General features: G+C 46.3%; 1 protein-coding gene across 4 annotated transcripts in view; it reads right to left on the minus strand.

Annotated features, from left to right (window-relative positions):
- Positions 1-22,630, minus strand: part of TULP4 (TUB like protein 4) — a 238,543-nt gene that overhangs the window by 61,764 nt on the left and 154,149 nt on the right. For all 4 annotated transcript variants that reach the window (XM_068550912.1, XM_068550908.1, XM_068550911.1 and 1 more), the window contains 2 exons: positions 13,116-13,244; positions 4,818-4,979 (listed from right to left, as the gene is read on the minus strand). In XM_068550912.1, coding sequence (XP_068407013.1) covers positions 4,818-4,979; positions 13,116-13,244 — 291 coding nt within the window. The remainder of the gene's footprint in view (positions 1-4,817; positions 4,980-13,115; positions 13,245-22,630) is intronic.

A 22,630-nucleotide genomic window follows, 5' to 3' on the forward strand; every position in this document is an offset into this window, starting at 1 on the left:
AGCCCAGTCCTCATCTCCCACGTGCAAAGTCAGCAGAGAACACCTGAGTCCAAAGAAAGATCGAGATCTGGCACATAAGCCCGTAACTCAGAAATGCGGAGGGAACACAAGCAAAAGTGCAGACCCCAGGGAGCAGGAATCTGGGGGCGGGCGGGACGGCACAGGGGACTGAACGGTGCTTGTGCTTTGTGTTTTTTAAAAAAAATTCATTATAAACCCAGTAGTACTATTTGACTTTTAAAAACTACAGCTCTTTAATAAAAATTAGTAAAAATAAATAGGAAAGGAAGTTAGAGAGGAAGCAGACTGTGCAGAGAGGGAACAGATTCACATCCCAACATCACATCTAAAACTAACGGAAGTGGAGCTGCCCCGGGCTCTGCTGGGTGCTCTCCGCCCCCTCCTCCCCGGGCCGTAGGCCACCCCCAGCCCCAGGAAGGCAGAGGCACACAACTCAGTGAGGAACACACACCGTGTGCAAGCCACTGCGGTAGCCAAGGGGAACCTTCGAGTAACTTCAAAGAGCTGAAGAGCCACTCACCCCCTCACTGGACATGAGCCAAGAAAAAGGCAGCCCAGTTGGCAGAAGCAGCCACCGGGCACGACAGAAGGAACCAGCCAAGGGACGCAGCTGCAGAAGAGGAGCGGTGGGAAGAACCTGGGCGCGCCCAAATCAACCAGCCCTACTCCAGCATTCTAGGCACGTGGAGCCCACCTACCCTCATTGACGTTCGTCTGAGCACAGTCACCTGCCACTTTTAAACACAAATAAATCAATTCCTGGCCCTGAAGTATTTAGGAAGTGGACTCAACGGGGTTTAGCGACTACGTAGAGGGTGCAGATAAGGAAGAGGGAAAGTCAAGCACGGTCCCCAGTCGGGGGCGTAAGTGGTCAGCAGTTAGAGGAGCAGGGCAGGGATGAGGACGGACCAGAGAGTGTGGACCACACGGGATTCCAGCGGGCTCTGCAGGCAGCCGGGGCTCAGTGTGAAGGACGAGAGGGAGACATGAGCATAGCACAGAGCTGGGGAGCCTGAGATGCACACGTGGCAGTGGAAGAAATCGCCCCGAGGACAGGAAAAACGGGGGAAGGCCAAGGTCGGAAGCCCAGAAAGAGTGGAAAGAGCACGGGAGTCTGAGGCGGCAGCGCCAGCACAGGGCAGCTGGGGAAGGCTTCCGGGAGCAGGCGAAGGGCGGCACTGGGAAGGGGAAGACGAGGCTGGAACGGGGGCTGCCTCTGGCCAGCAGCGACCAGAGAGCACGAAGCCTGGACGTGTGGCCTGGGGCCGAAGGGGCTGAGCAGTGGGGCAGCAGCCAAGGGAAGCCGCGGGCTGCTTGGAGGACAGCCTTCACCCGAGGCAGGAGCCCAGAGAGAAGACGCTCCGAGACTCCGGGGCCCCAGGGGGCAGGCAACCTGAGCAGAAAGCGTGGGGAAGTGGCAAGGAAGGCCAGCAGGCCAGGACTGGGCTTAGTGGGAAGGACCACTGGCTCGGGGAGGGAGGCTGCAAACGCCGGGACTGAATGAGTCCCGTCTGATCAGGGGCTGCACTGACTGTGTGCAAACAGGAGTCGCTAACGTGCCTCACGTGCACACGGCTTTGACGCCCGAGAGCCCTTAAAACGAATCCAGACACGGCTGGCGCACCCAGACCACGCACGTGCCTCTCGCGGGAGCTGTGACAGAGAAGCGGCAACTGGGACAAGAATGGGACAAGGCCAGCGGCCCGAGAAGTCCTCTGCAGAACCCCTGGTCCCCACCGCAGAGGGCCGTTTCTGGGAGCTGCCTTCTTGGAGTTCTCCCAGGGAGGGCGGAAAGGCAAGGAGGGGGAGTTTTCTTCTTGTGCTCAGAACTTTAACCACAAAATCCTTCTTCATCAACCCAAATGCATCAGACGTAAGTCTGAGGCTTTTTCCTCTGTCCTGCTCTTGCGGACACAGACCCACCAGCTGCTCTCTCCTCCTGGGACAGCAGCGCTAACTCCCAGACACACGCTGGATCACGTGCCAGCATCTCCACCTTTCTTAACGGAGACACGTCTCACGTTCTCCACAGCCAGCTGGAAGGCTCTGACGGGGAACCGATACTCAGCTAAGACTCAAAGCGAGCTGGATGCATATTTGTAAACGTTCACGTCTGAAGAGGCACAGTGTTCACCCAGACCCCCCAGAAAAAAAGAGGAAAATATATGACAAACAGGAAAATGGCTAGATTTCAAACTTACTGCTTGTAAAACTGTACTGCTTACATTCTGAAGAGTTAACAGGAAGCAGCCTAAAATCCCATTACAATCAGAACTGTCTCAAGATGTGAGGAGGCGTCCTGGAGACTGTTTTACTCTACAGCAAGGGCAGAAGGTTCTCCAGGAGAAGAGAAGAGATGTAGCCGGATTCTTGCAGCCCACACCTGAGACTGTCCCACTGTCAGAGCTCAGGGCATTAATTACATTACAAACATTATACTGTCTTCACACTCTTTTCTCATCAATAATTTTCAAACTAAGCAAAAGATATGAAAGAATGACAGAGACGGAGGGAGGAATGTCTCAGTTCAAACACGACCCATAGAGCGTCCCACACACCTCTTCCCTGTGTTAAATTCCTCCAAGGTCTGCAATCTTTTTTTTAAAGGCAATGGAGCACTTACCTCAAATGAAATCCCACCTGCTGGCCCTCAATACAGAACCATAAAAACAGCCATCCAGACAGAGGTGTGGGCCAGGAGCCCAACCATCTGCAAAGCTGCTTTGGGGTCCTGCCGACAGGCCTAGGGAACCCAGTCGAAGCTTCAGCCCACCTCGCTTCCGTCCCCCGCTCGACACCATGCTGTCTGCCACCTGGGCAACCATGTTGGACGCAGCACAAGGCGCTTGTGGGCCTGCCTCCTCCAGTGGCCCAAGGCCCTCAAAGGCAGGTGCGGCATCTCACACACTGTGTCCCCAGCCTCTCTGGGTCCCATGCCTGTCACACTCCAGGTATGCAGTCTGCTGGGGACACTGGCCAGCACAGCTCAGGGGGGACCGTGGCATGAGCCTCACGGATCCATCACTCCAGGTGAGGAAGAATGGGAAGCCGAGACTCCCTCTGACACATTCTTAACTGCTTCCACATCTGTTCCCTCATCCGATCATTACAAAAGCCCTGGGAATTAGGCAGGAAATAATTCACACCCCTTGTCACAGAGGAGGAAACTGGAGCAGGGAGAGGTTAAGTGTGTGTGCAGGGTCACTCACTGGGCCACGGCACACATCTCTGAGCAGACTGCAGGGGCAGTAAAATCCTACAAAAATAAAATGCTGTAATAAATAAATCCAAGTGCTTCACACAGAAACACACATATGCTATTGGATACTAAGAGGCCTTTGGGGGATGGGGAGGGAAGAAACTCAGAGCTGAGACTAGTACCTCTTTGTAATTCTCATAATACTAATTTTGAGAAGAGAAAAAAATATTGAGCATTTTTACTTGAAAAAAAAATGGAAACATGAAATATATAGTGACAAGAAGTAAGAAATTCATTAAAAAAAAGAAAAATAAAAAAGGTTCCCAAAAAAGTTATGGTTTCATATTATTCTGTCCGATTTTACCAAAATTAAACTGAAATCTCGAGTATAAAATGTCCTGGCATTTTATGGATTCTCCTGTACTTGGAAAACACAAGTTTTACATTTACAAAGGTTTTAACTAGTCAACCCTTACATTAAAAAATGAATTATCAATATATAATTTTATTAGGTTCTTATACATCATTTTATCATGAACGTAAAATAGGCGCCTTAAAGAAAAACTTGAAATTAGGTTTTAAAAATGACCCAGAGGCTCACCATAAAATAACCACCTACATGCGGCATTTTGATTATTTTCCTTCCAGTTCTTTTGACAATGTGGGTAGTTTCCTTCGGTTGTTTTATGATGTGGTAATCACACCACATACACCATTTCGTATCCTGGTTTTTCTCCTTAACTTTATATCATAAGAGCTCTTTCAGATTATTACATCATCTTTATAACCACGATCTCTAATTTATTGAACTACTATATGATCCTTTAAGTGGTTATACCACAGTTTACATAACCAGTCTTCCATTTTCATACCAGTAGGCTGTTGCCAAATTTTTACTATCATAAATAATGTTTTAACGACTACAACTTTTATTTTCTTCCCACTTTGTCTCTTTTAGATAAATTCCTAAAGCATATTACCAGATCAAAGCAGATGATAATTTTTAAGACTTGCTTAAAAACTGTATCAAAAAAAAATAATTTGTATCAAATCTTTGCCACCCCAAAGATCGACTGCATATTATTACCAGCAATGAATGAAAATACTTATTTGATTAAACCGTTACAAATGATCAATAAAATCATCGGTATCATTTTCTTTGTTAATAAGTGAAAATATACCCTCTCACTGTGCTATTTCGCACTTTTTCCCTGAGAATACATACTTTCCCACCATGATTACTGACTAGTTGAACTTCTTTTGTGAACGATTTATGTCCATTATCCATTTATCAATTGGCTATTTATGTAGATTTTAAAGTAAATTTGTATGAGTATTTTCTATAATTAAATTGTTAACTCAGTATTTACAGTATTGGTGGGGAATGTTATTTCCCCAATCTATTAACACATGAAATTTTGGTGTTAATTTTTACCTGGACAAGCTCAGTGTTCTTTCCCTTTGTCATTCTTTACCAGCCTTTGAGCCAGCTCTCCCTCCCCCACCCCCCGCCACCCCACCGCGTTAGTACTTAACGCTTTTCCCCCACTCAGCTCAAGTAGTTTTAACATGACACATCACGTTCAATAGGCGTTACCTGTTGGTCATCGGGCGTCCATATGCCACATGTGATTTGACTTTCCAAGTTGATCTCAGATGACCAGTGTCTTTGTCCACTGACAGAACCAACCAGGACAAACCCATCTCGATATGAAATAAGTGCTTGAGTCCCATCGTGGCTCCACGTGAAATCACTCACCTTTGGGACACACAGATAAAAGGAGTCAATTTGTAATCTGAAAGGGAAAGCACTTTTATCAAAGAGGAGACGTAGTCATCACCTTAGCCTTTGGCTAAGATCGAGATGGCCTTAAAGAGACAATACAATATGTTGTTGCATGTATTTTAACAATAACACATAAAACACATTATTTGAAAAGCATATGCCAGCGTGGAGGTGCTAAGTGCTTCACACATGGTAATTCATTAAGCCCATGGTAATATCTCCCACAGCGGAGAGAAGTAACTTCTCCTTGGTCTCACAGTGCTGGTGAGGGGCAGAGCCAAGAATGATCAAGGGTTGTGCGGCTCCAGCATCCTTGCTTTTAGACACTGTTCTACGGCCTGCCCCTTATAGTAACAGATTCTCCATCAGTGTCTCGTAGTCACTTATCAAGATAGTAAAGCTCTCAGTTTCTGATTATATACGTTTCTCAGTCTTGCTAACAACACTCCCTCAATCAAAATGAGAAATAATCTCTAACCGGAACACATTACTTATACTTGGGTGTTGAGTTCTATCAAATGCATTTATTGCATTTATTCAAAGGACCACATGTTTTTCTTCTTTTAATCTATTACTGCAGCAAATTACTTCCATGGATTTCCCAGTTTTATGCCATCCTTACATACCTAGAAGAAGCCCAACTTCGAGGTAAAGTATTGTCCTTTACACACACAGTTGAAGTTGATTATGTGTTTGGGATTTCCACATCTGTACTCACGAGTGAGGCAAACTTGTGATTTCATTTTTTGTAACGTCTTTGTTTGAATTTATCAGGGTTAATGCTGACCTCTCAGAATGAGTTAGAGGGTAGTCCCTTTTCTTCCATGGCCAGGAAGAATTTGTATAAACTGGGCCGACCTGTTGCTTCAAAGTTTGGTGGAACATGCCTGTAAAACCATCTGGCTTTGCACTTTTTTGTCGGATGATTTTTAATCATTGCTTCAATTTATTTAATAGTGTTAGCAGCAGTCAAGCTTCTCTTTTTATTTCTTCTTGAGTCAGTTCTGTTAAAATATTTTTTTAGGAATTTGTCCAGTTCATGTAAGTTTTCAAAACTGTTGGCAAGTAGTTGTTAATAGTACTTACTATCCTTTTAAATATCACCTTTAGTGAGCTATAATTTACGTGCAATAAATAAAGTTCCCCTTGGCAGTCAATTCCCTGCCCTCACCCTTGGTCTGAGGCGACCAGTGACCTAACTTCTGTTAACTAGCTGCTCATTCTAGGAATTTCGCATGAATAGAACCACACAGTATGTTCACTTCTGTTTATGACTGCTTCTACTCAGTATAATAATTTTGAGAGTATTCTGATTTCTTGTGTGCATCAGTAGTTCATTCCTTTTTATAGATGAGTAATATTCCATGGCATAAATATACCACAATTTATTCATCTCCCCAAAGGGCTGGGCATTTGGGTTGTTTCCAGTATTTGCTTATTACAAAATTGCTATGAGTATTCACGTGCAAGACTTTTTGTAGGCACATGGTTTCATTTTTCTTGAGTAAATACCTAGGAATGGAATTAACTGCTGGGTCATATGGTTAAGTGTATGTTTAAATGCATAAGGAATTACCAAGTTTCTCCAAAGTGGCTAAACCATTTCACATTCCCATCAGCAATATATGTGAGTAGGTCCACACCTCACCAGCACTCGGTGTTGCCAGTCTTTTTTATTTTAGCTATTCTAGTAGGTGTGTAGTGGTAGGACACTGTGCTTTTAATTTGCATTTCCCCAATGACTAATATGCTGAGCATCATTTCATGTGCTTATTGATCATATGCACATCATCTTTTGGAACCTTTCTATTCACACCCCTTGCCATATATATCTATTTGTATATCCGTTCACGTTCATCTACTCATTATATACGTAAATACACACACACATACACATATGTATATAGATATATAGAAGTTTTCGACCTTACTGTGCTGTAAAAATTCTAGATACTATCCTTTATCAGAATATGCGCTGCAAATAATTTCTCCCATCCTGTAACTTGCCTTTTCATTTTCTTACGGATATCTTTTAAATTTTGATGAAGTCCAATATCAAGTTCTTTCTCTTACGTTTCATGCTTTTTGTATCCAATCCAAGAAATCTTTACCTAACCCAAGGTGGCAAACCCAAACTTTCCAGAAGAAGTGTACAGCTTTTACATTTATGTCTATGATTCATTTAATTTTTGCACAGGGTGTATGGTAAGAATCAAGGTTCTACTTTTTAAATTTTAAATGCAGATATTCAGTTGCTTCTGCACCATTTGTCAAAAAGACTATTCCTTGGATGTCAAATAGACTTATCGTGGTGATCATTTCCCAGTAGATACAAATTTTGTTGTACACCTGAAACCAGTGTTATATGTCAATTATACCTCAATTAAAAAAAAAAGATGATTCTTCCCCCACTGAATTACCTAGGCAACTGTTATTTACCTTTGACTACCTTGTAATCTCTACCTTATCTACAGTTATGCTCAACTTTTCATTCATAAAATTATTTTAGGTTTTATCTTTCTTCTCTTACTCAAGGCTTGCCAGCAGTTTGTCTACTTCATTAATTTTTTTCCAAAGAACAAATTTTTGAATTTGATCTCCTCTACTGTATCATTTTTTCGCTATTGCGTTAATTTCTACTTTTATTTAAATTATATTTTCTTTCTCCTTTTACTGGATTTACTCTGTTGTTCATTTGATCAGAGTTTTATTCCTTTCTAATATACATAAATTAAGGATATCTTCGTTGCTGCGCGCGGGCTTTCTCTAGTTGCGGTGAGCGGGGGCTACTCTTCGTTGCGGTGCGTGGGCTTCTCACTGCGGTGGCTTCTCTTGTTGTGGAGCACGGGCTCTAGGCACGTGGGCTTCGGTAGTTGTGGCATGTGGACTCAGTAGTTGTGGCTCACAGGCTCTAGAGCTCAGGCTCAGCAGTTGTGGTGCACGGGCTTAGCTGCTCTGCGGCATGTGGGATCTTCCCGGAGCAGGGCTCAACCCCATGTCCCCTGCACTGGCAGGCAGATTCTTAACCAGTGTGCCACCAGGGAAGACCCTAGGATATATATTTTCTTATATCACCACTTCAATCCTATCTCACAAGTTTTGATATGTAGCGATTCCGTTATCATTCAGATCTAAGATTTTATAAACGTCCATTAAATTTGTTCTTTAACCCATGAACTATTTAACAATGCATTTAAAAATGACCAAATATCCAAATATGCAGCAATTTCTTTTCTTTTCTTTTTTTTCTGGCCATGCTGCATGGCTTGTGGGATCTTAGTACCCTGACCAGGGACTGAACCTGGGCCCCGGCAGTGAAAGGGCCGAGTCCTAACTACCGGACCGCCAGGGAATTCCCACCAATTTCTTAAATCTATGTTTTTGTTATTAACTTCTAACCCATTCAGAAATCATGGTCCATAATCATGAGAGCTACCAATGAAAATCTGTTTAGGTTTTATGAATGCCCTAAAACACAGGCAGGCAAACTATGGCCAGTGGGCCAAATCTATTTGCCACCTATTTTTGTACAGTCCACAAACTATGGTTTTAAATGGTTAGGAAAAAATTTCGAGAAGAATGCTATTTTGTTGTATGTGAAATTATATAAAATTCACATTTTAGCATCCATAAATAAACTTTTTAACTTTATCAACAAGAAGTGTTCTGGTTTTCTTTTCTTCCTTGTTCGTACTTACGTAATATCCTCAATTGTGACTCCTAGTCCACAAAGCCTGAAATGTGTGCCATCTTGCCCCTTCACAGAAAAGGTCTGCGAAACCTCAGAACATGATCAACTTTTGTAAACATTCTGTGTGTGTCTGAGAAAAATGTATGTTCTCTACTTGGTGGATTCAGTAACTACAAGTGTCCATTAGGTCAAGCTAGTTAACTGTGTTGCTCACATCTTCTATATCTTTGCTGATTTTTTTGTTGTTGTTGAAACTTCTCAGTATATCAATGAATTTATCAGTCTTTACTTTCAGTTCTGTCAATTTCCTTCATATATTTTGATGCTATTATTAATAAGTGCATACAGATTTAAAATATCATCTTGGTAAACTACAGCTTTTATCATTATGTGGTAGCACTCTATAAACCGAAACATCACTTTCTATCTTCAAGTCTATTTTATCCAACAGTAACAGTTGCTACTCCAGCTTTCTTTTTTCCTGGATATTTGCTCAATACATCTTTTTCACCTTTTTACTTTAAACTTGTATATGTCCTTAAGTTTTAGGTGTGGCTCCTAATAGCATATAGCTATGTTTTTAAAAACGTAATCTGTCAAGCATCATCTTGATCGGTGAAGTCAGTCCATTTACATTTATTCTAATTATTGTTATATTTGGTCCTGTTTCTATCGCCTTAATTTACTTTTTCAGTTTGTACTACCTTTTAAATCTTTTCTAACTTAAAAAAATTGATTATCTATCATCTTCACTGTTGCTTATACTTGGAAATGTTCACCTTCATTGAAATTTGTAACGTTACTGGACTTTTCACACTTCAGGTAGTAATAAAACAAATGAACAAACACCAAAAGGACATGAACTTCTTGCTGTTTTCCCAGCAGGCGTTCTAGGTCATCAGTGGTCAGCACGTCCCCCTCATGACAACGGCATGGGTGTGTGAGACAGCTCCGCGACAGCTGGTCTGAAGGTACTGGAAAAAGCTGTTTGTTTCTCAACTCGGAATCTTGGTTTCTCTGACCTTATGTTTCAACCAGTTACGTTATCTAGTTTTTCTTAAGAACTAAAAGATTTTTTTTTTTTACAGACAACACATTAATTCTGCAATGAAGTGTAAAAGTCCTTTCATTTTGCAAAGATAATGCTACTTATTTACATGGGTTTTAACTCATTTATCTTTGTGCTAAAGGAAAAACATCTTACTAGAGCGCGAAAACGTATAGCCAGTGACAAGACGCTTCTCCAAGGCACCACCCATCTTACAGTCACAAAAAATGATAACAGAGGATGTTTACATGATCTAATTGCATTTACTAAATTAGGTTAGCATAGAGCGAAAAGACTATATACCAAAATTGGAAAAACGAAACCAGGGGAACTGAGTCCCTAGTGCTGTTAAGGAAATAAGCAGAAAGCCCTCTGCTGTGGTCTATCCGATGCGGGGGGCCGTGGCACTCCTGCCCCACATTCAGGGCTCTCTCGACATGACTGACCAAAGCTGAGGAGCAGCCTGGACGGCCCGCTGCCCAAGACAGCCTTTCCTCAGATGGTCCGAGGCCTGTGCCTGGCACAGCTGGCCTGTGACCAATGCTATGAAATAATGCAGGCACTGTTCCAGACTCATTTTTGACATAAAGGACTCATAATCACTTCCTGAAAAAAAGAGGGTTAAAGCTTCACTTGGCTTCTGCCAAATGTTTGATTACTTCGTGACAATGAAAGGCATGCTATATAACAAAGATCACCTGTCACCTGTTCTAAAGAGTGTCACTTCAAGGATGCTCCTCCTCCAGGCACAGGACTGTCCCTCCTGCTCCCAGACGCCGCTCCCGGAGCACGGACCCTCCGCTCCCTCCACCAGTGAGTCATCCTCACCGGCGCCTGACGCTTCTCATACAAGACGCGACTCCAACACAATTAAAAGCAGCCAAATCTCCCCCAAATGCAAGTGCTTAACGATAACAATTGCTCAATGGATTCTGAGGTCTGTAGAATCAGAGTGGCAAACAGCAAAGCTGTATGAAGATCTGGATCAGATCACAAGATACAGTGATTACTCTGGTCGAACCTGAAAGGAACAGGCTTTTGGGAGATTCTAGGTGCTTCCAGATGGTCTATGGTCCATGTAAGCTCATTCACCTCCAGGTCTGAATTCATCTGTTCTTGTTTCTAACATACTTTTTTTCTGTGCCAAACTCTCAATGAAAAGAAAGGCTGAGGGTATATGGCGGTGGCGGAGGCCACACGGCTCTGATGTGGAGGTGACAGATGCCTCCCTCCTCAGAGAAGCTGCCGTCAGCAGGAGACCACCAGGCTGGGGGGGCCAGACTCGCCAATGGCAGTGAAGCCTGAGGTCTCTGGATGTGCTATGAGTATATGCATTTCTGCTAAAGAGAAAACAGTTTATTGTCTGGGAACAAGACAGAGTTTCGGACTCAAACCTGGGTTCAAATTCTGGCTTTACAAACCATGAACTAACTTCCCTGGGTGAGTTACTCAACCTCCCTGACCTGGGTTTTTTCTTCCATTAACTGAGAGTAACAACATCTTCCCAACAGGGTTCCTGTGGCGGTGAGGGATGACACCTGGGAAAGGCCAGCACTGAGCGCCATTCCGAGGTCCTCGTCACTGTCCTTCTCCGAGTAACGTTCTGTAAGACCTCGTGCCGGCCAAGGTCTGAAGACACGTCTCAGGTGATCACTGGGCCTTTCTAGGGAAAGGCTTCACACTCTGGTGGATGGGAGAACAACGGCACTTTAAAGACCCTCATGGGCAAGTTCAGAAGAGTCTCCACTTCACGGGAAGCTGTGAAGAGTTGCTGCCTCAAGGCCTGAAGCTGGTCTTTGGTGATGACATTATGGCGATGACTTAAGGGCAGGTACGCCCTGTGGTCGGCAGCTATGGGTGCTGGCACCTCATAAGTGCTTCAGGCACCATCACAACTTGTGGGGACAACCATCACGTGCAGACAGTGTCACAGCATTTTCCACATTTAATCTTTTTTTTTTTTTGGGCTGTGCCACGCAGCTTGCAGGATCTCAGTTCCCTGACCAGGGACTGAGCCCGAGCTACGGTAGCGAAAGCCTGGAATCCTAACCACTGGGCTACCAGGGAGCTCCCTTCCATATGTAATCTTCTGTAATCCTCCCAGTGATCCGTGGAGGCAGGTACCATTAAACTCCCTGTGTACAGATGAGGAAACTGAGGCACAGAAGTAAAGTATCTCCTACTGAAGCGCCATGGACTGAGACGCTGACTCCAGAGCTCACGCTCTTGACCACAGCGGCCACCTTCTAGGTGACGTGAACTTCTTACGGGCATGGAGGTTTCCACATCTGTGGCTCAATTTCAAGGTTAGTTAGTAGTCACAGGGTAGGCGCCACCTCTTCCTTTTTCCACTCCCGGCGGAATATAGGAAACCGGTAAGGCCTTACCAGAGTCAGTCAAAATTATTACACCGACCCTACCAAATAAATAAACTCACACAAAAAAGTACGTTCTGTTTGCACCCAGAGGTAGGTTTGCCTTCTGTGATGACATCTTACAAAGTTCCTCAGCCTAACAGTAACTGCTAGTAAGAACTTCATTCCCTGCAATTTTATGTCACCTCACCGGTCTGCATCTTTCGAAGTTGGAGAGCTCATAGCTTATTTAAGCAACAGATGGGAGGAGAGAGGGTGAGAATTCATTTCCTTAGAAATGTAGAGAAAGGCAGTCACAGGGGAACCACCCCGGAGAGTCAAACAGACTAAGAAACCCCTTGTCAATAAAGGTTCCCGCAGCACTCGGGCCTGTCAAATCCTTGGCATGGGACCCGTGTCCTTAAACACACGAGACAGGAGCTCCACGCAGCCGTCCTCGCGGGGAGGGAGAGCCAGGGCCATACCATCAGCCACTAGAACCCTCGAAGTGGTTTTTAAAATAGCACAGCTCGGCAGGGCGTCCCTGGAGCAACTGTTTTCCTCAGAGCAGCGACAAATTGGTACCAGAAAGGGAGAGCTGAGCGATGACAACAGGTGGCCCCGCTAATTGAAACCGGACCGAAGAGAGTGTTAAAAACTCGGCTTGGGGAGGAGGCTGTGAGAACGGTCGTGTGGAGCTCCCCGTGAGGGAACTAGGAAGACAACAACACGGGAAAATACCTCTAAAGGGCAGCAAAGAGGCGCTACGCCAGGAGCGCTTCGTCAAATCCGAATTTAACAGGTAATCACAACACTGAGTGGTGAGAAACGACTGCACAGGTTCAATTAAAGCTTAAGACCTGGAGCGTTCTCACAACAGCCGCAGAGCGGAAGGGAAGGAAGGACGATCCTTCTCCCGCTCTAGTGATGTACTCAGCGGGAAGCACGAGAAGCAGGACCCTGGTTTCATTCATCTGCCCTCCGCCCTTCCCTGGAGGAGCCTCCTGCCCGCTCACCTGGGCCCCGCGGTCGTTGACCAGCTCCACAGACCACCGCCCTTCGTACTGGATCCACACGAATATCCCGCCGTCCGCGTCGCACGTGGCCAGCTTCTGGTACGGCTCGTTCCACCTCACCAACACGACCTAGGAAACGACCAAGAAGACACTTACTGCAGGGAAGGAGCCCGTGGGCCGGGATCACGTCTACGAAGTTATCAGACCCAGAACTAACTAGAACGCACGGACAAAGGAAAGGACTCGGGGAGGATGGGGGGTGGGGAGTCCAGCAGAGAGGACACATGGCAGCGCCTCAGGGGACCAGGCCCACGTGACGTGGCCTCCTGACAAACAGCAGGCACCTGAGCAAACCACGAACCACAGCGCTGCAGTGCCCGTTGTCATGACCACAGAGGGGGCCCAGAGCCCACCGTACCCGGCCCTGCCTCCACAGTGCCAGGCTCGCTCGCCTGAGGGCCCTGGGCGGCGGGGAAACGATTTCCTCGAAACCTACTGTGTACCTGAGTCAGGGCACTATTTGCTTGGTACAGATGGAAGAAAGGGTGGGGCCTATTTAATCTCATTTTCTCCCAAAGTGAAATTTTCTGAACCTTTGCCAGGCTATATTATTTCCAAGTAGTTCAGCATCTAATTAAGCATGCCAATTTGGAAAAAATACACAGTTGAAATATCTAAGCTGTTCAGGATTTATCACAGAGGAAATAGGAAGAAATTATAAGTTTCAAAACGGATGAGTATGAGAACTTAATTTTTAAATCTGAAAAATCCTGAACGTGGACAATCATTTTCATCTTTCTCAACTACCACTCGTTCACGTAAAAGGTGGCCGCTGGTAGGTGGTCTGTGGGATAAGCCCTCACAGAGCCCAGTAAAACCTGTAAGGGCACAGGGCTATGAAGTGGTCCCAGGTGGCACAAAACCAGCGCCGGGCTCCCCACGGGGAATGCTTCCGGAGGCCACCTGGCCCGCCCGCGCTGGTGACCGTGATCGTTTCCTTCGTCCAGCTCGTACGCATCAGATCCATGCTGCGCGCTGCCGCGTGACCAACACGGAGGTGGAGAAGATGGGGTCTGCCCTCAGCAAGTGCAAAGTCCAGCTGGGTGCCAGAAAAGCCACGGATACGTGGACACATACTGATGTATGTCAGTCAAATGAGGACTGTTACTAACCAGCAAGAGCACACCTGCTACTCGTAAGATGCGAATCCCGTCTCCCCCCCAGGACCTCGTGCCTAATAAGCTAACAACCCTCGTGAATACGTGGCACCGGTGCATATGGACTCCAAGTTCCACTTATATTCTGAAATACTGACTGCGAGCAGCTGAGGCCAAGGACTGATGGTCACGGACCTCCAAAAAGCACAGATCCCTCCTCACGTCCATCTGCGTCCAAACCACAGACCAACACAGAAGCCCTGCCCCTTCTCAAAGTTGTACCGTGGGCACCAGAGAGCTAGGAGAGGCCCCCCAGCCTTGGTCCACCACACTTGGTGGTATCAGCATTTGTTGCAAGATGCATACTAAAATCCTCAAATTGTCCAAGAGGAAATTACTACCCACTTAAAATGTAAGGATATTGCAGCTCTTTTTTAAAACTGTGCATCAAGAGCTGAAAGGCTGCAATCTTTCGAGACCTGGCAGTTGTCGGCCAAATCTAAGCTAGTCAATGGCCCGCCTGCAAAACGGATGCAAGTTCCACGGATGTGGACACTGCCAGCTGCTGGCGGCCCCATCCAGCTTTTGTCCCTCCACGGGGACTGCCTGTCCCGCTCTGGTCACTGCTCTGCAGGTGCCGCGCTCACACCACCTGCTATAACCACGGGTTTACGTGCACCCTCCTCCTGCTGAGCTGGGCCACCGGAGGAAAAGGGCAGAGGCATGCTCACCTCCGAACACCGACACACAGGAATGCTGAGGATATCATGCCAAACAGCCACACATAAGTTACGATTCTCATTCAGTTATGCTTTGAAAACTACTTCAAGGAGGTTACTTTCGACTCCCAAAGGCATTTTAACGAGAGCCAATACTGACAGACTGCCTATTACAAACTGTTAGGTTGTGAGGATAGAAAGTTAGGAAATCTTTGTCCCTGCGGAGTTCAGTTCACTAAATAGACATAATATCCTGCTCTATATGCAAGTACAGAGTTGTGAACATACACAGGAGGGGGCCTCAAAACAGGCGGATGGGAGGGCAACAAATCCAGATTCATTTTTTTAAAGTCTAGCTTTAAAAATTCTGTATTTAAATTACTGATCTAATTTTAAAAAATAGTAAAACCAACACAATAAAAGTCTTTAAACGCACCGCATTGAATGTGTCATAAAATTTAGAATTTCCAAGTAGCCAATAAAAGCCAACTTCATAAACTTCTTTCAGACCCAACAACAATCGGCCTGAGCAGTGCCGCCCACAACGTGCCGCAGTTTGGTCCCTAAAGACACCTGCATCGCCTAAGCCCACAATCACTAATGCACTTCAGGATGGCTACAAGAGGGCGGAATATGACAAATAAGAACGTTTATTTCCTAAGTTAAATACAGTGAACATTCATCTACTATGACCTTCCTTATAAAATAATATTTGATGACAAGGCGTCACATTTCAGAGAGCAGAGGTTAGTCACATTTTCTATACTTTTGCCTTTTTCCTTTAACAACCATCACCACACATGACTGCATATTTAGTTATTATCAGTAACAAAACCTCTCTTCTTCATGAAGACAGGCTGCAAGTCGCAGCATGACACAAACACAAAAGAGCAGAGGCAAAAAAATATTTTAAAGTTACTTCTAACGTTAAAAATTTCTTGGTCTTATGACAACACAGTAGTAGTTGTTGGAGAAACAAAGAGTTCACAGACTCAATGTCATCTTTTTGTAATTCTTGATCAGTTGAGATGCAGCAGTAAACAGAAATGCAGTCCCCATAGACACACTTCTTTGCTGTGAGTATAACCGGTATAACTGAATATAGGTGGGTTGCTCCCCTAAATTAGAGAGAGAAATCTTTCCAGTGATCCTTGGTATAAAAATAAAGTTAAACTGCGATGTTGTTTCCCTGGGTTAGTTTTCTCATTTCCGCTCTCGTCTGCGATTCAGAGCTGCCTGTCTTATCTCCCGGCAGCTCATTTCCTGTTCTACGAATCCCTCCAGTCTGCTTGGCAATGTCAGGACATACCAGAGTGTTGAGGAATTACCAAGCAGGGGCCAGCTGGGTTCTCAGTTGCCCAGATGACGTGGCAGGGTGCTAAGCAGCTGCCCAGGCATTCTAAGGCAGAGCTTTCCTTCCCTTTTAAAGGAAAACGGGGCTCCTGTTTGCCTTGGGCACAAAAGAACTTCAGCATTTAACATGTTAGCTGAAGTATGTGTTCCTCTACAGACAGAGGCTAAGCCAAGTTTTGACCCAGGTCTTTGATTATTCCCCCAAAATGCCAGCCTGTCACCCTCTCCAATGTAAGATTTCTATCATTTTATAGCTATTCTTATCAATAAATGCTTATTGAGTACAATTAACGGTAGAGAAATCTACACTAAAAATACAGTGCAGGTCTGCTGAAGGCCTATTTGGGCTGTACTCTAATGCCCTCAATAAGTCACTTCACCTCCTACTTCTAGAACTATTTTTAGGCAGAACAAAACTCTAGTGGCCAGTTAATCCAAGGCACCAGTTCATCCAAGAATGTTCATCGTTTGAGGCAGGAACGCTTCAAATGGTGTTGGTAGATATAACTTCTATTTTATAGATATATACAGGAAACCACCTCAGTGAACAACCAGTATCACCAATGTTCAGAAATATTTCCCTCAACCCTAAAAGAATGTAATTTGGATATATGCTAAATACAAAGAGCTCAAGTTATAAATCCCTGCAAGTGATTATTACCACTCAGTTCTTCTTATTCTGTAATTTATTAAGTGAAACAGCACTAACTTCACTTGTACAAGAAGAACAAAATGAGTGCCAACTGAATTTTAGGTACATTTAGTTGTTTTTTAACAAAGAACCAAAAGCACCCTGAAACAGAGGCTGGAAGAAATTCAATGTGAACAACGGCTTCATGCCCACCAGCATGACGGTCCCGTGAGGTCCAGAGCTCAGCCCCGGCCGCACCGCTCACCAGCTGCATGGCCTCGGGCACCCTGTTGACCCGCTTGGGTCCCTTTTGCTCATCTGCAACGGGGGTAACAGCAGCAATCCTTCTAGAGCTATTGTGAAAACTATGATGAGAAAGGACCCTAGAGCAGCACCAGGCACACAGCAATGTCCCCCTACCCAATTCTGGTGCACGCATTCATGCCCTGCACCCCATCTCTGGTTCTCACCAGCCTGACGATTCCTTTGCATCTGTTTTCCTGAAGCCTGGTACGACGCCAGGCACACAGCAGCACTCCACAAATCTTTCTAAATTAAAATATTCCTGAAGGACGATTAACCATATTTCTTTAGAATTTTATACTGTTCTCTTTCAACACTAAGATGTTAAAACTAGTCCAAGTGAGATCTGGGGCGGGGCGGGGGGCCGTCAACAGTTGTAGTGAGACAAAACTGACATGCCATACAACCCATTTAAAAAGTAAAACTCAATGGTTTTTGTATCATTTATAGAGCTGTGCAATCATCACAGTAACTTCTAGAACATCTTCATCAGCCTCCAATACTCCCTTTAGCCCTAGACAATCACTGATCTTCTGTCTGTTCATATTTGCCTATTCTGGACATTGCATATAAATGCAATCATACAATATGTGGCCTTTTGTGCCTGGCTTCTTTCACTCAGCATAATGTTTTCAAGGTTTATCCATGTTGGAGCATGTGTCAGTACTTACTTCCTTTATATGGTCAAATAATATTCCACTGTATGGATATACCACATTTTGTCTATCCATTCAGTTGATAAATATCTGGGTTGTTTCCATCTTTTGGCTACTATGAATAATACTGCTTTGAACATTTGTGTATCAGTTTTTATTTTCTTTGGTATATGCCTAGGAGTGGAGTTGCTGAGTCAAATGATAATTCTACATTTAACTTTTTGAGGAACTGCCAGATTGTCTTCCAAAGTGGCTGCTCCAATTTACATTCCCAGCAACGATGTATGAGGTTCCAGTCTCTTCACACTCTCTCCAACACCTGCTATTATGTCTTTTTGATTATAGCCATCCTAGTGGGTGTGAAGTGGTTTTGATTTGCATTTCCCTGATGGCTAACGGTTTTGAGCATCTTTGCAAGTGCTTACTGGGCATTTGTTTACCTTTTTTGAAGAAATGTCTATTCAGATCCTGTGCCCCTTTTTAATTGGGTTATTTGTCTTTTTTATTAGTGAGTTGCAAGAGTTTCTCTTCCTAAGCCTTTTGAAACACTCTGTTTGAGGGAAACTTTAGCTTTTATTTCCACATAATCTATTTCTCTCATTTACATGTTCACAGATCCAGTCTTCATTCATTCAATTCAATTTGCTGATAAGAACTCCATGAAGGAAATGGTTCAGGGACAATAAAGGAATTCAGAAAACATGGGTCTATGGTTTTCTAAGCCCTAGGCCAGGGACCAAGGTGCCGCTACGTGGTTCTAAACCGGAATCTGAATTTGTCTGGGAGTGACTTTCGCAGTCCTGGCTCCCCAAGACGCTTCTCAGGAAACTCACAGCTACACATTCCTTCCTGATGTTTTCCAAACCTTCTTGTTGGAAAATAATACATTTTCTTTTTGGGGAGAGTTTATATTATCAGGCAGGACTGAGTTAGGAACAAAAGAACTCTATCAAGTCTCCTGACACAAATGCAAAATTACCGTCCCTAGCCTTCTCATCTACTAGGTGGCAGCGAGAGTCTTCCACTAAAGCAATATATAAAATGCTTTGAATGGCTTCATCCAAAAGTACAGTCTGTAGGAAACCCAACTGTCAGTACCTTCATCTCCTGGCCATTTTCTGATTTGTGCATATCTCAAAACCCGTGCAGTTAATACTCCCTGTGACTCCCACTTCCATCCTTCTTTGTTCCATCTCAGTTGTCATCTCCCAAGCAGCATTTTACTGGGAAGTATGTTCAGTCACAAACACTGTTCCCCGAGGTTACAGAGCACCTTACCAGGGCAAAGCATGTGTTCTCCATCGTCACCTCCCACTTATTCTCGCACAAATACTCTTGGCATAGACAACGGTTACTGGCTTTAGCCAACTGAGAGCTGAGACGACCACGCAGTCTCCCAGATGAGGATGCGGGCAGCCAGCACGAGCTCACGCAGAACCCTCGAGGTAGGTCAGGCTCCAGGCCAGAGCCTCAGTCTCCTCGCTCCGGTCCAGGGCACTTGTCCCCGCAACCAAACTGGCCTGCGGCCATCAATCCCTCCGCACCACCGAGGCGCTGCTCACGGGACGCACACAGATGGAGCAGACGCCCTGCCCTCAAGGAGCGCCTGGGGGAGCTCGGAGAAGCCGCCTCACGCCTTCTTTCTTACTCCTGCTGTCAGACTTCTGTGATGCAGAAATATTCTGAAAAACAGCTGTACCAACAAGCTCTAATTCTGACAGAAGAAAACAAAAATCGTATACTAAGGAGAAATAAACTAAAACATTAGCGGTGGTGAAGTAAAGGGATTTTCATCAGAATTTTTCTACGTTTTCTGATTTTCCCACAAGGAACGTATTTCCAGCTTCACCTATTTCTTTAGCAAGGAAATGGAACACTTTCTTTTCGCAATAATAATAATAATCAAGAGTCTGAAAGTCATTTTCACATACATTAGCTTATTTTATCTTCATAGATATCTTAGGAGGAGGTATTACCATTATTCTAACCTCCCATTTCACAGACTTAAAAAGTGGAGCTGACGGAAGGTACAAATATTTCCATAGCCTTTTTTTAAAAAAACTTAAAAAAGAATTTTCACAATATTTATGGCAGACATAACAGTTTAAAGAAAACTTCACCTGAAGTATCGTCCTCATTCAGCTTAGGAAAATATCACCAGGACGATCGGAAGCCCCCGTGTGCTCCTCCCACACCTCAGCCCTCCCTCCTCTGAGGAAAAAAACACTTCCTGGGCATTTCATGTTTTTAACTCACATGCATTTTTATACCCACGTATGCATCCTCACTTCAGTATTTCGTGTTTCTTTAAAAATTTTAAATATTACAGAAAAAACTAAACAGACACCCAAGAAGAGCAACCAGGATATAACCTTCCATGCACCTGCCATCCAGCTTCAACGTGACCAGCCTTCCTGCACGTTGTCAAGCTCTGAAACCTCTGTGTATTCTTCAGCTCAGCATCAGGCTGTGAAATCCATCCTCGCTGACAAGCGTGGCTCCAAGCCGTCCACGCTCACCGCTTCATCGCGGTCACCGCGACGACACCACAGTTTGTTAGCTCATCCCCTCGCCGACAAACGCTCAGGCTGCCTTCCCTCTCTGTCCCGCTTTCGTTACGCTAGCGCGGCTGCTCGTGACCACGCTGCCACGGGCCCCGTGAACCGGAGCGGGGCTCCCGGGTCCGCACTGGGAACAGCCGGACCGGAGGCAGGCGCAGCTCCGCCTTCACCAGGCGGTGCCAGGTCCCCTTCCAGAGCGAGCCGACAGTGCACGCCCCGGCAGCAGCCCAACTGTGCCTTAGACGCTAGCGCACTCGACCCCGCCAGACTGCAGAACGTTTTCCAACCTGACACGTGTACAATTATTTCAGATTTTGCTTCTGAATGCTTCCTTACCTCCACAGACTTTCACATTCTATTCTACTCGAGACGTCCCAGTTCCACGCTCTGAGGAGACAGACCAAGGCTCTGCCTTCTCTCTCCCCGCCGGCCCTCCACTGTGCTTCAGGACAACGGTTTCTCAGCTCCCGGCTGTGCGTCCACCAGCTGGGCCTCCCTTCATGGCTTCCTCCAGCAAGAAATCAGAGTCGTCTTATGAACCCGACAGGCGTCTCTAGGCACCCGCCACACAGCCACCGCCAGGCCCGCCAAGGGCGAGCAGCGCAGGAGCTACAGCCGTGCCCCTGACGAGCCGCGCTGCGGGCGGAGGAAGGGGCCAGGCTGGGAAGGCGGTGGGCTCTGGCGGCCGAAAGACCCGACCAGCTCGGCACACGTCACAGCGTTCCGGAGGTCCTCCCCTCCATTCCTCCGGGCCGACGTGCTGTGGCTCGAAAGTGAGTATCCCGCAGGGCCGGCGAGCCTGGCGCGCTCCCCAATGGGAGGCCGAAGCCGACAGAGCCGAAAAGGGGGCCCAGGGCCACTCCACGTGGATCTTGAGTTAAGCCTTGAAGCTGGGGCAGGATTTCCTTCAACGTGCCGTTCAAACGTCACTTCCTCTGTGGCAATGTCGCCACCTCTCGTGGGCAGAACTGCGTCCTCTGTGTCCCCAGCCCCCGGCCCGGCCTGCCGCTCCCGCCTCCTAGCTTCCCCCAGCTCTGCCCGCGGCCTCCCCGTCCCGCGGTGGACAGGCTCCAGGCTCCAGGAGGGAGGTCTGTGCCCGGAAAAGGAAGAATGGCAGCTGACACTCACTAAGGCACTTGCCTCACCCCTCGGTAAGTCTTCTCTACCGGCGTCCTTGGTGATGGTCCCTGAAAGCAGAGCCTGGGACGGGGACCCACGCACTGCCTTTCCCTGTGGTTCCTCCCAGGACAAAGGCAGTGAGCGAGGCAGGACAGGTCTGGGGTGTAAGGGAAGGACATGTGTCGCTGGAGACCGGCTTCCTCAGCCTGACCCACAGGGAGCCCTGGTGTGTGGCTCCGGCACAGCTGGCCCCGCTCTGAGGCAGGCGTGGCCTCCAGTGCCACCCCGGGCATTGGTCATGGGCTGCTGGCCGCTTGGCGGGAATGGGGACGGGGGAGTGGGGCAGGGGACCAGCTGGCAGCTGGAAGTCTCAGGGGCCAACACGCACCGCGGTCGGGGGACGGTGCACACACAGCGGCCTCCAGTACTCCTCAGCCTCCCCTTTGCCAGCTCTTCCGCTTCCATCCTCCAAGAGGTGCAGAGCTCCAGGCTCAGTCCTGACCCTGCCCTCTTCAGTCTACTCTGACTGCCTAGTCATCTGATCTAGTCTCAGCTTTAAATCCATGGTTTAACCATCTAAGCACGATGACTTCCAAGTTCTTGTCTTCAATCCCTTACTCGATATCCTGTCTGACATCTCTACTTGGATGCCAGACAGGCCTGGCAAACGCGGCACATCCCTAACAGGTCTCTTCCCCCCGTGCTCTTGACCCACGTGAATGACACCATCTGCCAACAGCAGGAACACGGACAGCAAAGCAGACTTCCCTCCCTGCCTCTCAGGCCCATCAGCTGGGTGGGGGGCCCGTCTGGGCAGAGACACGGTGCTGCCCCCCTGGCAAGGGCAAGGCTTCCTGCAGTGTGGGTGGTGTCCCCTCTGTGGCTGTTAAGTAACAAAGGATGAAAACCTTGGCCAGTGCAGAAGAGATTACTCTCTGCTTGATCTTCACCACCCAGTTCTACGTTTTAACTGTGGTGCTAGCTCCAACATGTTTCTTCAGATATGACCTTAATGC

Source organism: Eschrichtius robustus, chromosome 9, assembly GCF_028021215.1.
Source record: "Eschrichtius robustus isolate mEscRob2 chromosome 9, mEscRob2.pri, whole genome shotgun sequence".
In the NCBI taxonomy this organism is placed as follows: domain Eukaryota; kingdom Metazoa; phylum Chordata; class Mammalia; order Artiodactyla; family Eschrichtiidae; genus Eschrichtius; species Eschrichtius robustus.